Source organism: Akebia trifoliata, chromosome 12 (genome assembly GCF_017979445.1).
Source record: "Akebia trifoliata isolate Shusen 1 chromosome 12, ASM1797944v1, whole genome shotgun sequence".
Classification (NCBI taxonomy): domain Eukaryota; kingdom Viridiplantae; phylum Streptophyta; class Magnoliopsida; order Ranunculales; family Lardizabalaceae; genus Akebia; species Akebia trifoliata.
Genome location: NC_141386.1, coordinates 34,548,280 through 34,564,549, shown reverse-complemented (window position 1 = coordinate 34,564,549; position 16,270 = coordinate 34,548,280). Strand labels below are relative to the sequence as shown.

Sequence of the window (16,270 nt, the reverse complement as noted above, 5' to 3'; positions counted from 1 at the left end):
AGTCAACCATGGTAACACTAGGGCACAGTCTTCATTACTACTCATAATGAAAGCCAAAAACTTGGAAATTTCCTAGAGTTTTCCAGCAACACGTAGGCTGGATTCTCTCACTTAAAACAAGTCCATTAGAGCTAATTCATCTAAAAGTTGAACAATAATACCTAAGATGGACTCTCTCACTTGTAAATAAACAAAGGGTGCATGTGTTTACTGCCATTTCTTTGATTTTTCAATTGTGTTGCTTAGTTTTTTGAATGGGGTTCAAAATAAACTTTGGGCATTATTATATATTTACAGACAAACAGATAGGTTGAACTTTGTTGTACATGTGGGTAAGTAGGAAGAGCATGCTAGGGTGGGTTGCATTTAATATATTTACTAAAGTATGGGCCTTATCTCTTAACACAATATTTAATTCAAGAACAACTCAATAAATAATATTTGTTAGTGTTAAGTGAGTGTGACTAATTGATTATTTTATTTTTAATTATAAAGCCTGAGGGGTCTCTCAAAAGAAACACCAAAGACTTTTTTGGACTACTCTTGTTTTTTAAATTAAATAATTTAGGCCAGAAGGGAGGGAGAGCATCAATTTAGGGAGAGTTTGGAAGACGCTAAAATGCATTTATTTTTTAATTTATGCCGATTGTGTTTTAAAATCTATGCATACGGACAACACCCACATTGTTCCCCATATGCAAAAGGTGTCACGACGAGGGGGAGTTGTTTTCTATTTCATCAGGATCTGTTTGTTACAGCTTTTTGGGCGTTGAGTCGAAAAAGCATGTTTGTTGGCAATGGCTTCTGCTTCAATAACTTTTGCTGGAAGTCCAAAACTGCATTTTTGAGAAGTCTTGTTGGGGTTGTTTTTGCATGATAGCTACGATGAGAAGTCAAGACTGAAAAGCATATGGGGGTGACAACATAATTAATTCGACCTCTTTCTACTATTTTTTCGTCAGTTTCTGTAACAAACAAGATTTTTCTGGATGCGGCTTCCCAAAATCTGAGCTTCTACTTCTCCTAGACACAAAATCCTGAAGAATCTGTAACACACAGACCCTCCATGTTTCCACGCCTTGCTTTTATTCTGCCTTGTTCACATCCAAACAGGCCCTTAATCTATCAACCTAACTTATTGTTGAGATTTTGACAAGATAAAGAAATTTATATCAAATCTCCTACTGTACAATGCAGGTAGGAGGTTCATCTGTAACAATTGGATTGATGGTGATGGACCACCTCTCTTGGATGGATCTCATTTTCAGAATCCTAATTGTTTAATGGTCTGGCCAAGGTTTAAAATATCGTTTCGGTAACATCTCAATCAGGAGAAAAATTAAGATGAACTCAATCAAAATAATTCAGAAACCTTTCAAGGCATTAAGAGAATCTGGAACATTGAATGTTTCATTTTTTATGCAAACCGAAGCCAAAACAAAGAGTATAGGAAACTCCAAACCAAGGTCCTGGCTCTCTAAACATCAACCCCGTGTGTGGACCACACCATCTCTGTATGTCACTTCTCTAAGAAGTGTAATGAGGTTGGTTCAATTATTTAACCAAAACAAAGTAAACCTTGACAGGAATTACCCTGCTCAAACTTGAAATCACGGGTAACGTTTGGTTCTCGAGGATTACAAGAGTAAAAACAGGTCTAAATAGAATATGCTTGTCTACACCAAAGATGGGAAAACATGGGAACCACAACTTCCAAAGATTGGCATAACATCCTGGCCTTGGGATTAATTAATCCTTAAAAAGCCAAACAACAGATCGCACTGACCCCATATGTAACTCATCAAGAACAGAAATATGTTAAGATGGCAAAAGAAGAGAAACATGATGAGGGGTACTACATTGTATTAACAGTCAATTGTACAGGCCAAAAGGACCACTAATCTTACACCTGAAATCAATAGGAACAATTTGTTTTTTCATTATATCTACACTCATTTAAATTTCAGTCATAAATGACTTGGCCTCCTTTTACCAGAATCTGTCCTCATTCTCTTTACAGGCGTCGCCCAACCCAAAGCACCACCACCACTACCACCACCGTTAGCCTGTTGAGGTGGTTGTTGGGCCCAAACTTGCTGATTGGTTACCTGCTGACTTAACTTCACATCCCTCTGGGCCGATGGAGGACCAAGATTCGGACCTCTAACACTGCGACCCACAGTGGGAGGAGACACGGGACCAGTCCTAGGCTTCACAGATGACTTGTCTCTGTCATTCCTCCTCTTCTTGCATATGACCAGTTCACCTGGGTGAGTAAGCAATGGTACCTCTTCTGACTGACCTTGCTCCCGCACACTACTGCTTGCTAGCCTGGATTCCTTCGGGAACTTGGACATGTGCCCGCCACGGGTCCTCGTCTCTTCATCAGCAGAGACGGGCCCACGTGGAATTAGCTTTGGAGGAGGACTCCGTTCAGGTTCCACTTCGTTAATCAGCTTATGTCGCTTGTTTTGGTTGACAGAAGCTTGTTTAAGGGATGGGGCAGATGTAGCTCCAGCACCAGAAAACAAAACTGTGTTTCTTGCTTCTCGAAGATCTGTGTCTGGAAATGCAATCTTCATTATGTCAAAGAAGAGATCTTGTACTTTCCTTGCTTCAGATCTCACCTGTGCATCGAAAGCAGTTTATTGAGGTTTTGAGTTCGACTTGTCAAAATAAGGAGAATATGAAAACATCCCTAGTAACTATTTACTAAATGAAGAGAGGATTTTTTATTTCTTTTTGTTCTTTTCATTTTTGACTATGTTCCCTATGAATTGGAAGAATATTCTAATTAGTTAAACAACAGAGAATAAAACTACAGCATTTTTAAGGTACGGAAAAACTTGGGAAAATCTAAACATTTCTTCAAGATATATATATATTTTTGTTAAGTATGATTTCATTAAAAGAAAAGGAGGTTGAGAAGACCTACCTAGATACAAAATAACTGAAACTAACAAGAACCCGAACACACAAGGCCCCATTTGAAGAAAATTTCCTCAAAAAATATACATTTAAAAACATCAAATATTATAAACTAAAAAGGATACCTCATGATTTCAGATAACAAACATATGTAGATCAGTTCTAGTAATATCACATTAGAGAAAACCCCAGCAATCATACCTCAAACGAGAAACCAAAATACTGAGCAGCATTTTTCAACATGGATTGCACATCAGCCACAAAGTCCATCACCCCATTATACTCCAATCTGTCCACACGCAGATCAATCCTCCGTAGATCCAAAATATTACTTCCAGCCATACCAGGCATGTAACCGGAGTTCTCAGTCCTCTTCCAAAAATCCATTAACAGAGGTACTATTTGATGACCATCTTTATCAATCCTTCTCTGAAGCTTGCTGACTACATTTTTACACTGCAAAGAAAAATTATCGCGAAGTGACAGTGAGAAACTTGAACTAACACAACACTCGAGCAATTTCTGGGCTCTTCTAGAAGTTTCCAACTTCTCGATTACCTGTTGAAAATTTGCAACCTCAACGTTGCACAGTAAGCCCATCACAGACTCACATCTAGCTATCTATCTGAAGGAATTGAGGGGAAATCCCAGATTACCCACATGAAAAGACTCCATGATGCCTTTATACAGTAACCAGGAAGAATGGTTGTTAAGAAATGAGAAATCTTACCCAAACAGATGTATAATTAAGAAGCCAAATTGAATTAAGAATGCCACATATGAGAAATAAAGGGTAATTGGAACTCTGGAGTATGGTCTCAACAAAAGGCTATGGTCAAGGGAATTAGCAACCAACCAAGAAGAAGCCTATGCCTTTGGGGTGGACCGCTGTTGGTGTGCTAGTTACCAATGCACCACATTTGATTGTGACACTTACATTGTTCTTTAGTTTTCTTGTATGTATACGATAGATTCTGAATTTTACCTTTCCTCTCGTAGTTTGTGGCAATATGTTCATAAAAGTATAGGTATGTGATACAACACATGTGGATCACTTTTTAGATGGAGCTTCTCATTCTGATCGATTATAAGCTATCTCCTCATATAATGCACTATGATCATTATATAAATACTATTTTATAGTTATTTCAATTGTCAAAAATGTAAAATGCTTCTATGTAGTTTTCGAATCCTCCTAGGTACATGCTTTAATGTTTCTGATCCCAATACTCCAGATTCTTATATCACTACCAAAAAATTGGCCTGTAAAGCCTTTGTCGCACAAAGCAGTGTGGTTCTAGCACAGGAAATTGTGTGTTGGAATTGGAAAAACAAATGATTTAAACAATTTTAATATCTACAATACCCAAATACTTCAACATGCCCAGTGTACCACTGTCCGCACAATGGTATCAGACACTACAAGGATATTTCTCCAACACAATCTTCTCATTTCTAAACTCGTAGAACCAACTCATCCTCTCCTGTTGGGAGGAATATATGGCATAGCCAGCAGTATCCAAGGCCAAGTGTGCCCTGCAGTATCAATACCAGCTTAACATGTGCCATGCTGGATCTGGTCCAAAGGATAACTTATAATACATGTGGTTGAGCTAGTTCACAATTTTTCTTTTTTGAGAGTGAAACGACACATGAAAAATAATGCTTGAATGTACTCACAAACATGCATCCACATACACAGCATTTAAACATTCCTGCCTAAATAAATGTGTTGTATAAAAATAACATAAAATATTGTAAGAAACTAAAGCATATCTGATACTACTAAAATATATAACTGCACACTTCCATCCAAAGTTGATTAAAATTGTATGGATTGGAATGATGCGCCTGCCCATCCAGTACAGGAAATCTTCCTCTTTAACTCCCTGAAGCACTTCCACTTGGCCTTTCCCAATCATTCAACATTTACCACGTTATTTGACTTTTTAGTTGTTCTCTAATTTCTACCGATATCCATAACGATTTCCAAGATCAGAAACTATGCATCAAACACTTTTCAAAGTGAAAAAGGAATCAAACATTCTCCTATTCAAACTCCAGGCCTACAGTATCATAAAGAGAGAATAAAATTTCCGAGATGAATACCTTTCTTTGGACAATGTCAGACATCTTTGTGCCAGAGTAGCTGGGTCCACTACTGTTCATAGCTCTACCGTCCCAAGACTCTCTAGAGTGTTCCGAGGCGTTCTCGGCGGGCACTGAAGAGCAATTCAATCTGCCTGGCTTAGGCATGATATGCGATTTCGAAGAATTTGTGCCCCTCCTTGATGGTAAATTTCTCTTACTTTTCATAAGTGAATCACTTGGACCATGCCTGACAATGGCAGGTTCTCGATATATCTCCGGTTCAGGATCAGCCCTTAGCTGCACTTCATAGTTGTGGTCCGCTTGCAAGGCCAACTGAGATGAATTTCCACGAAGGAGAAAAGCCTTTTCTTCACCAGCCTTTTCTTCAAGCCTTTCCAAAGTTTGTTTGGGGCGATTCCGAATACTACGTTTCCGTTTTATTTTTGGTTGTAGAACCTGTTCATCTTCAACATCATCACGGTCGTGAATCCAACTTCCAGATTGTTGAAGGTCCATGTGGGAGTCACCTGACACAGCGATTTCTCCTTCCTCCAATTCATCTGGCTGCCAAACACATGAAAAAAGGTGAAAAAGAAAAAAAATACAAACAAAAACCCATTCATCCCATGATAAAGTATAGCATCTGAATGGAAGAAATAAATCATACCAGTCTTTTCGAAAGAGAACCTGGCCTAGCATCTAGCGCAGAAAGAGACCCAAACTTTTGGGAAGATATGGAGGGAGACACTGTCGGCACCAATTTCCGACTCTCTGATGAAGATCCCGAAGAACCAGCTTCCTCAAACATATGACTGCTTCGAGTGCCTTCCATTGCTCGGGGGTATTCATAACCACCAACACAAACCAGGCCCTCCTCTTCTGATTGGTCCTTATTAATTGGAAGTGCACCAGCAGCACCACTAAACTCTTCGTCTTCAAATTCCCCAATTTCTCCCTCTTCTTCATGCAAAGGATATCCATTCCTCTCTTCTGAACTTGCTTCAGAAAATTCTCCATTTTCATCATCCAACTCCCTGTAAATGGGGGATTTTCTGCCACTGGATGAACCCTTCGGTCGACCCCTTCTCCTCTCAGTTATTGCAGGGGATACATCTGGAACCACTTCACTTGATTCCATGCCAATATTGCCACCAACTAAAGTTTTCTTTGATGGCTTCTTAGATAACTTAGCAATGGCAGTATTTACGTCCCTAGAACTGGCTCGAAGCCAGTCAGGAACTAGGTCGTACTTCGTCATTTCTTCGGTCCAATCCAAGTCTTCATCCATTTGATCAAACAGTTCAACTTCTTCTTCACTGCGAGCAATCATTCGATTCACCTCCATAAGTGAGGGAACATCATGCAAGGTTTCTTGATACCTCTCCTCATCATGCAATAATGTCTCTAAAGTTAAGCGCCTCTCTTCATGGGTTGTCCTCTGATCAAAACGACCAGCATTTATAACTTCATCCGCCATGTCTATTTTATATTGCTGAATATTATTTCGTATAAGGCTCTCAATAGATCCCATATATCGATCTTTACCAGCAAGATCATCTTCTAAATCAACAGCACCTCCACTTCTCAATTCATCCTCTTTTTGATGGCTCGAGATTTTGTCAACAACAGCTTCCATATAGATGACTTTGACTTCTCTCTTCTGTCCAATACGATGGGCCCTAGCCACTGCTTGTTCTTCATTTTTCGGATTTGGATCAGGATCATAGATGACAACTGTATCGGCTGACTGAAGATTTAGGCCTCTTCCAGCAGCACGTATACTGAGCAAAAATATAAAGCAATCGGAGTTGGGGCTGTTGAAGTCTACGATCGCAGATTCACGGTCTTCTAAGCTAGTTGTCCCATCAATTCTTCTATAGACAAGCTGCCGCCATTGCAAGTACTCCTCCAATATATCAAGAAGCTTTGTCATGGTGCTAAAGAGAAGTACCCGGTGTCCAGTTCTCTGAAGTTTTATGAGAATCCTATCTAAGATCCAAAGCTTTCCACAAGATCTCACAATGAATTCTTTGGAGTAGTCATTAAAATAAGGGTAATTAAGCAAAGGATGATTGCAAGCTTTGCGGAGCTCCATGCATCTATTGTTGAGAACCCTATATATTTTGGCCTGGTAATTTGGATTTTTTTGAACCCTCCGCAACTCATCCTCCGGATCAACCCTAAGAGTACCAGTTGACTTAATCCAGTCATATATCGCACCTTGAATAGATGACATTTTACATCTCAAAACAATGGAGACCTGCAAGCCCAAGTCACTTTTTGTTATCAACCACATATAAAGCCTTGATCACCAGAGAAATGCAGAACTAGTATACCTTTCGTGGTAGTGACCCTTCCACATCTTCAACACGACGCCTGAGCATAAAAGGCTCCAAAATTTGATGGAGTCTGTGGATGATGATAACCTTCTTTTCAGTCTCAAGCCAGTCATCCTCAGCGTCATGTGAAGGAGCATCCTTTTGAAAGGGCTTTGAAAACCAATCATGAAATGCTTTGCGGTTATCAAATACCTCTGGAAGGAGTAAATTTAATAGCGACCACAGCTCCTTCAGATCATTCTGCAGAAGAAATGGCTCCATGCTTAAGTAACAATAAATTGTTTGGAACACAATAAAAAAGCAGTAGCCAGCATGAGAAGTATCTAAAAATAAAATACATATAATTTAGAATTTAATGGAGTTTAATGCTCAGGAAAGCATTAGTCATTAGTTTTTTCCTGTTATCACCATTGCAAGATTTGCAGACAACCATCTCCAGGAATCCGTGTTTAGAATCGGTAATATTACAACTTACCCAAGGGTCATGTCATATAAGCAAAAAACAACCAAGATACGACTGGAGAAACATATTTAATTTTATAACAAAAAATATATGTATATAGATCAAGGCCCATATTCTGGATTTACTACATAGAGGACAGCCAACAATAAGTTATACCGGATGAATAACTATTACGTTTTCATAAATAGAGGGATATATAACATCCATAGTTAGAAACAAATTGCTATTAAAAAACAAGCACTATGAACCATGAAGCAACCTATTGGTTTTAAAATGAGTAAGTACCATTCCCAAACCCAACTGAAACCACATATTGCTGTGACAAACTACCAGTAGTTACCACCCAAGTGGTAGAGCAGTGGTTCAGGGTCATGAGATCAAGTCTCCCCACCCTTGACTTTACCCAATACGCCTATTTGTGGTAGCAGGGCATATCTGTAGAGATTAGTCCCAATTTCAAAAGGGGTGGGGACACCCTGTCACATAAAAAAATTAAAGAAAAAACCCACCAATAGTCAGTTTTTCTATGTAATATGAGTTATAAAACTTAGATGAATTTAGAGCCTCCCTCTACGGAGATCACACTCATAGTTCTCTACATAATATGCAAACTTCTAGACCTAAGCAATCACAATCAGATACCTGGAAAAATGACCAATACAAACCCAGATATTGCAACAATGAGTCCCCCTCAGAGATTAAATATCTAAAAATCTATTTAGAGATTTGAAAGTCCACACATTTTCATCAAATATATTAGCACAGATATAATGGAAAACAATTAAGGTATCTAAACTAGAAGAACCAGGCCTCAGGCAGCAGAGGTCTTGAGTTCTAATTGCCCCTTAGGGGCCACCCTCAGTAATTTATCCCAGAAGTTACCCAGTGCATGTGGGGGGAGGAGACTGCATGTGCTCGTGGATTAGTCAAGTGCTCTAATAGGCCCGAATACCTCGGTTACCAAAAAAATAAAAAAGGAAAATTCTCACCCAAGGATATTTATCAAAAAAATTCTCACCGAAGGACAAGGTAGTTGTCTTTAAAATGAACAAAGTAAGAAATAAACAAACCTGCAATGGGGTCCCAGTAAGAAGCAGACGTCTCTGGCAACGATACCTATCAAGATCACGTGCTAGAACTGATTCCCTATCCTTCATTCGTTGTGCTTCATCAATTACAATATACTTCCAATCAACTTTTGATAGCTTTGAACGATCGTACATGATAAACTCATATGTTGTAACAAGCACATTAAATTTCAAGGCACAAACCTCCTAGACAACAAGTATCAGTATGAGATCAGCTAAGTACCATGCTTAATATACCAAAAAGAAGAAGAAGAAGAAAAGGTTGGCATCTTATTACTTGAGAAAATAACTTTGATCTTTGATCCTTCCCACCAACATAAAAAATGCATGATACAGAGGGCAGCCAACTATGCAGCTCACTCTGAAAAATAAAGATGTTACGCATGAGTTTTAAAAAAAAAAAAAAAGATACATCACATTCTTATCTTTGAAGAAGTAGCTGACCTTCCAGTTAACCAAAACAGCATTTGGGACAATAATAAGATGTGGCCCATAGTTTCCTTTGAACTCCATCAAATAAGCGATCAATGCCATTACCTGTTTGGGAAAATACCCCATCAAAAGTTTCTAATACATGTCAGTTTGCTTATCTAGTTTTTTTTTTCTCCTTGTTACTATGAAGATATCATATTTCCCAAAGAAGCTGGTTGTGCAAACTATCCTATCAGAGTTAAACGTGCAAAGATAGACTAAACAAAGCCTCAATACAGCCACTAAATAATTTTTATTTTATATATGTGTTTTAGACTAGTAAATGCTATATAATTGTCAAAATTATAGCAGAGAAAAAAAGGTGAAAGAAAAAAGATAGAAACCAAAAAGACAAAGTAGAGCGAAAGATCAATGCAGTTGATCAAGCCACTAAATACAATATGAAATTGACCTGTACAGTCTTCCCAAGGCCCATCTCATCAGCCAAAATCCCATTTAATTTATTGTTATACAAAGAAAGCATCCATTGCAATCCAACCTGCAAACAAGAACAAATAGCTAACAAAATTATTTGCGACAGAAGAAATAGTAAAGAAAACAGAAAATAGAATATAACAAACTTGAGAGATTGCAACCTACAAGTTGATAATCTCGTAAAGTTCCAGCCCTTAACATTGAGGGTTGTCTTAAGACCTTCTCATTGACAGCATGTGCAAGATTATAATACCTGGTGAAAATAATAAGGGTGGTAGATAAACAGCTTGAAAAGTACTACGCTAGTGTTGAGCATAAGGAAAGAAGCTTTGCTTTGCACAAATATAATAAAATCTTCATAAACATTCTGAAAGTAGAATCAACTGAAACAATGACAAGTAACCAAATATTGCATCAATCGAAAACAAATTTCATTAATAGCAAGCACAACGAAGTTCAATATCACTGAACCAAATTAATCAACACAAGATTAAGAGATCAATAGCAACCTACTTTTAGACTAACAAAAATTTAATAAGATAAACATAACTCGAAGGATTGGGAATACGATCCCCAAAATAAAGCCAATCACTGTGCTCAAAGTGAGAGGCGTGGGATGAGGAGCTTTTGTGACCTGAAGCACAAGGAGTAAACTTCAAGGAATGGGGTGCAAGCCTAACTAATGATCCCTTTTGGCTTTTAGAAAGATTATTATCATATCAAAGCCTTTCCCATTCAATTCTAAAGCCATGCCTTTTTCTACTCGAGTGCATTATACATACCAAAAAAATCTACCTTCACTAGCTCAATCCACTTCTTTTTTTGCTCTTCCTCATGCTCCTTCAAGTTGCACGTTTCTTCACAGTAGGGCTGTTGTAAGTCTTCGTTGCATATGATCAAACCATCTCAATCAACTTTCCCTTAGTTCATCACAAATTGGGGCTTCTAAATTTTCATGAATCTATTCATTTATAATTTTGTATTTACACATCTTTCACTCATCATGCAAATATAAATTCAATAGAAATAAATGGTAGCATATAGAATATTAAAAATAAATAAGATTAGTATAAATTCAGTAAAAATACAAATTTAGCTAAATATATTGATCCATTTCCTATAGGAGAAAGAGATGTTTTATTTGTTTAGTCTAGAATAGATTATTATTGTTTAACTGAGAGTCTCGTTTTTTCTTTATGACAACCTAAAGCCTATGACATTAGGCATTAACAAACCTTTTCTAAGGCCTCAAGGCATGCCTACTGAGCAATTTTGATTTTCTAGTTAGTGTTTGGGCATTTTGAAAAAATCATAAATCATGGCAAAAAACTCAACACAACATGCAATCAACCCCAGTTGGATTTCACCTAAATAATAGAAAACTACTGGTGGATCCAATGTAGATAATAATGAACTTACTTGTTAACAGATGAACTCTCCTTAGGCGCATTCATTTCAGAGAAACGGTTTCTTATCATCACTTCCTCCCCAGCACAAGTCGCAGCTGTCTTAACTTCCTCCTCCGAGAGACCCTAAACCATAAAAAATGAAACCAACCCATTGATAACAGGTAAGGAAAAGGAAATTAAGGAGTTAGAAAAAACAGAAAAAAAATACGGAATATAAACAAAAGCATGCCTGAGCCCGTGCAGCGGCAACAGCAGCTTTTGCTGCTTCCTCCACCTCCTGCTGATTCTTTGCAGCCGTTATCTTCCCTCCCAATTTATGGAGATATTCTTCTGTCTGCGACAGAAATGAAGAGAGAACAGAATATCGCTGAGCTGCATCCCCTGGCATGCTGGTCTGCTGCTGCAGCAACATTTCACGATACCGGTCGACATCATTGTTCTTCAATGCCTCCATCCTTTTAGTCCGATCTTCATCCTTCCTCTTCGAAAACTCCCTCAACATTCTCTCATGATATTTGGCAACTCCTCTGTTGCGAGCAGTTCGAGCATCGCGTATAGCCCAGTGAACCTCAAGAAGCCTTTTGCGCCATTGAAAAATGGATTTTAGTTGTTTCTCTCTAACAATCTTTTGAGAGAGCTGAACTTGTCTGGCTAACTCCATGCGCTGGCGTTCACATTGCCGGACAAACTTTCGATATAGCCTGTCGGGCATTGCCATTATCTCCTGTTGCTGTTGATCAACTTCATCTCTTACACGTGCTTGAAGATCTAAAAGTCGAAGCTTCCTTTCCTCAATTTGCAATCGCAGAACAAGATCTGGGCTGATCCTTTTTCTCTCCAAGTTCACTGCGAGTAAACCACCGATTTTTTTAAGATTCTCAGCCCTTTTTTTGTTAAGTACTTCCATGCCTTCTTCAAAGAGCAGATCCTTCACATCGTATGCCAGTGTTAGGTTATTTGTGTTGTTTAAAGACACTGCTGAACCAAATGAGTCATGTTTCCTAGTAAAAAAGGGAACATCAAAGAGAGGTCCAGGATACTTTCTCGTGACACCCACATCTTTTGACTGAGGGACAGAGCCTGTTTGTGCAGGTTTCTTAACTTGCAAAGCATCTGAAACAGCAGCTTGTGGTGGATTGGTCATTCCCCTATCTGTTGTCAAATCACTTTTAACAGGAATATTCTGATAACCTCGTTCAACTTCCTGCTCAGATTTTATGGGAATTGTAGTAGTTTGCCCTTCTTTTCCAGAAGAACCCATTCGTACTGGATCCTTGATAACACCTGTCATCCCTTGCATGTGACCTGCGGATGTAGTTGCTTTCTCTTCTGCGGTGTAGGATTCATCCTTCGGAAGACTCTGGCCTTTGTTTAAAGGTAGAACCTGTGGCCCCTTCTCATTGGAATCAAAATTTCTTGCATGTTCTTCAGCATTCTTCCCAGAAGACCTATCCTGGTTAATAGTTCCTGTAGGGGGAACAAAAACCGGTTGTGGCTGTGATTCAAGGGGTGGTGGGGCAATAGCTCGCAGAACTTCTTGAGGAAGACTGCCTTCACCCCGCTGTTGAGTAAACAAAGCAAGGATGTCACTAACACCATCCGATCAAGACTTGTGTATAAACGTGTGTTAGTGTTAAGATTAAGGAAATAATTCTTCAGGTCTTTAGAAAAAACGATGAACCTACATACCTTGAGACGTCGGAATGCCAAGATCTGTGCTTTAAGGACATGGAGTTGCTGCTTGGTAAACCCAAGACGCTGTTGTGACATCTGGGCTGTGGGTCCACCTTGAGATGGCAATTGAGTACCCAAGCTTCCCTCGTTTGATGAAACTGCTGATTGTGGAGAGGTTCGATTCAACTGCTGGAACTGCTTGAAATACTGCATTTGCAAGTTTTCCGGCCCAGAAAAGCTATTCTTTGCTTGCGAAGCATCAATGCCCTGGTTTACATTCACAGATGACTGCGGCGGATGCATGGGAGGCATTCCATTTACAATTGTGATTGGCTGTCTAGAGGCCTGACTCTCCCGACCAGAAAGCTGTTGCATCTGAATGTTATTAGCATTAACCACCACAGGAGTCTGAGTAGTAGCAAAGGGACCAGAGGGGACTGCGACCTGTTTGGCTTTTGCAGAGCCCGACTGTCCAGACATGTCACTTGATGAATTCCCATGAGCAGAATTCTCACTACCAACCGGTGGAGAAGACATACTCGATTGCCTTGATGTTGGCAGTTGCCTTGATGGTTGTGGGGTCGAAAAGCTTTCATTTGACTTCTGGACTGCACCCATTTTGGATTGCAAAAGCGGAAGGAGTTGAGAGATCAGATTGGCATTGGCTGGTAGAGACAAATCGATATTGTGTTCCATTGCCCAAGCTTGCATTGCTTGCAACTGAGCCATGGCATACTGGTTGTTTGCCATGTTTTGGATACTTGGCTGAGTTTGTGGTGCCTGCAAAGGCCTTGCAATGTTTGCTGCCATTAACTGCCCAGTTGTTGCTGTCTGGGGGATAGACTTAGAACCATGCTTTTGGTCAGAGCCTGACTGCTGACCTTGCTCAAGCTGCTTCTCACCATGCACAAAATGTTCAACTGACTTCCTTGATGCAGATGCCTGTGCTTGGTTAGATGCATGAATAGACATGGATTCTTGCATTTTTAGATTGCCCATGCGTGTGTCCTGATCATTGCCAGACGGAGAACCCAGCATTCCCATTTTCCCTTGTTGATGTTGTAGCATATTCCCAAGAGCAGACTTCTGCTGGGCAGAAGCCAAAGTATAATGCAGATAAGCTTGATGGGTTGGATTCTGCATTTGTTGTTCTATGCCCTGAGCCTTATTCTGGCTCTCGTCACAAATTTGAGCAGAGCTGTGTTGTTGAGACAGCTTGCTCGACTGTTGAGGCAACTGCATGGAACCAGAAGATGATGGAAAGTTGCTCCCTCCCATGACTCCATGGATACCACGTGCTTGATATGCTAGTAGGGCTTCATCACTTTCAGGCTTTCTAAGTTGTTGTAATGACTACATGAAAAATAAACCAAAACACAGGTCAAGGAACATATTTTTTGCTAGGTAAGCAAGGAGTTTAGTTGTCAAAAGTGAAATAAGTTTCTTCAATGGGATTTAAACCTAGATCGTGGGATCAACACTCCACACACCTTTACAAACTTAGCTAAGTTGTCAGCTTTGGTCAAGGATCACATTTGTTAATATAAAACCCATATTACATTAGGGAGAAATTCACAGGTCTTGAAAGAATCGGGAGCAAACCAACCAAAAAGCCTCTTTCTATGACCTGCAAGACATTCTCAAAAGGCTATGGTTCTTGCCCACCCATGGATCAATATAATTTAGCCAAGCAATTGACATAAGTACACTAGTGTTACCCATAAATTCTTCAGTAGTTTTAACCTTTTTTTGAACTCTTGAAGTTTGTGATAATCTATAACTGTTATGCTAGCTGGGACATTGTGCAGTCCAGGGCAGACTTCTTATCATACACTGTTTTATCTTGATTAACAGCTTTATAAGTTTTTGTTGCAACAGCTATATGGACAATAAACCAAAATCTAAGTACCCATGAATATAAAACCCATATAACATTAGTAACTAGATCACGAGTCTTGAAAGAGAAAAGTCTGGAGCAAAAGAAACACTATGCCACTTTCTAGTAAAGCCTCTAATACTTCTCACAAGCCTATCCCTCTAGAGTAGCCCATCCATAGGTCTATAAAACTGTCAAGAAATCAACCACGTATTCAAAAAGCGCGGTCTTTTTAACTTGGTCCTTGTTAGTGGCAAGAGGCAGATGAAAAAATTATGTCAAAGGACTAATAGCCTCAAAATTCTACGATACCAAACAATAGAAAAAATGGGGTTCTATACAAAATCACAAGAGAAAAAAAAAGACAGACAAACCCATGATAAAACATCAATTACAAAAATTGCAATTCGAAAGCACATTGGCTAAATAAACACACACACATGTTGTCGAAGAAAAGAAGTTCAAATTTTACTAATTTCTTTCCACCAGACTAAATTCCACTACTGAAACCAACTACCCTGAGTTCAACACTTACAATCCAAACAAGTAGTAACCCAAAAGATACCAACTTGCATCAACTCTACCCTTAGTGATGGAAAGAAGTGAAAGCTCCAACTCCAGGTTATTTACTCAATTTAAAGGATTAGTTGCTAATTCATCCACTTAAAGTCACTTAATCAGCTCCCCATTCATCGCAAATTATAGCAAATTATTGATTCAAGAACAATCAAATACACTAGTCAGTGAGATCAAACAAATTACACACTTCAATCCAAACCCATTACCCCAAACAGTACAATTCAAACACCCTCTTAACAATTCAATAAAATAAAATAAAAAAACCCAAATTCCTCAATTTGCCCAGAAATCATAACTCACCTTCCTAAAAGCTAGCTGCTGCTGCTGCTGCTGCTGCTGCTGCTGTTGTTGTTGCTGATGTTGTTGAATTGGATCAAACCCTAGATGTTGAGCCGACACGGCTGAAGACGAAGAAGACGGTGATGCAGAAGAAGACGAAGAGGACCGTCCTGGTGGCGCCACCGAAGGATTTCGGCCATGACCGGTGGCGCCAACGCCCTGCTGTGACCCACCGGATTGCATGCAAAAAATATTCACAAAACCCAAACAAGTAAACAAACCGAAATACGAAAAAAAAAAACGCGGTTAAAAAAAACCGCTTTTCGCTACTCCTCTTAACGCCTTTTTTGTCTGTCGATCCATACTTCAAATCTCAAAACCGCTTCTCTCTCTCTCTCTCTCTCCAACATTTTCGCTGCATATATCAGAGGGAATTTTGCGCCGATTTCTCCACCAATACTCGATCGATTTCCGGTTTTATAAAACCAGAATACAGATCCAAGAGTGGTTTTTTTCACGCCTTGATCTAGCGATTTTGCCGGAATCCAGTAAATTAAACCCTGGATTTAACCCCAATTGGTGGTTTCGGTCAAACCCTAAGCAGAATTTTTATTTATTTTTTTTCAGATTTTGCAATA

At 39.2% G+C, this 16,270-nt stretch overlaps 1 protein-coding gene across 1 annotated transcript; it reads right to left on the bottom strand.

Annotated features, from left to right (window-relative positions):
* Positions 1–1,832: 1,832 nt before the first annotated feature.
* BRM (transcription regulatory protein SNF2) lies at positions 1,833–16,270 on the bottom strand. The gene is made up of 14 exons (XM_086418503.1): positions 15,654–16,270; positions 12,914–14,251; positions 11,454–12,785; positions 11,235–11,347; positions 9,981–10,068; positions 9,793–9,879; positions 9,354–9,446; positions 9,187–9,270; positions 8,892–9,095; positions 7,356–7,598; positions 5,687–7,279; positions 5,038–5,583; positions 3,130–3,384; positions 1,833–2,627 (listed from the first exon to the last, which is right to left on the bottom strand). Exons 1-14 carry the CDS (start codon positions 15,873–15,875, stop codon positions 1,968–1,970), a joined length of 6,858 nt encoding a protein of 2,285 aa, XP_086274629.1. The 5' UTR covers positions 15,876–16,270; the 3' UTR covers positions 1,833–1,967.

Coding starts and splice junctions, on each gene's coding strand:
- BRM (XM_086418503.1), bottom strand. CDS start 15,875: ATGCAATCCGGTGGGTCACAGCAGGGCGTTGGCGCCACCGGTCATGGC. Junction 11,348..11,453: donor TTGCCGCTGCACGGGCTCAG/GCATGCTTTTGT, acceptor TTTATGGTTTAG/GGTCTCTCGGAGGAGGAAGT. Junction 3,385..5,037: donor CTGACATTGTCCAAAGAAAG/GTATTCATCTCG, acceptor TTTTCTTTGCAG/TGTAAAAATGTAGTCAGCAA.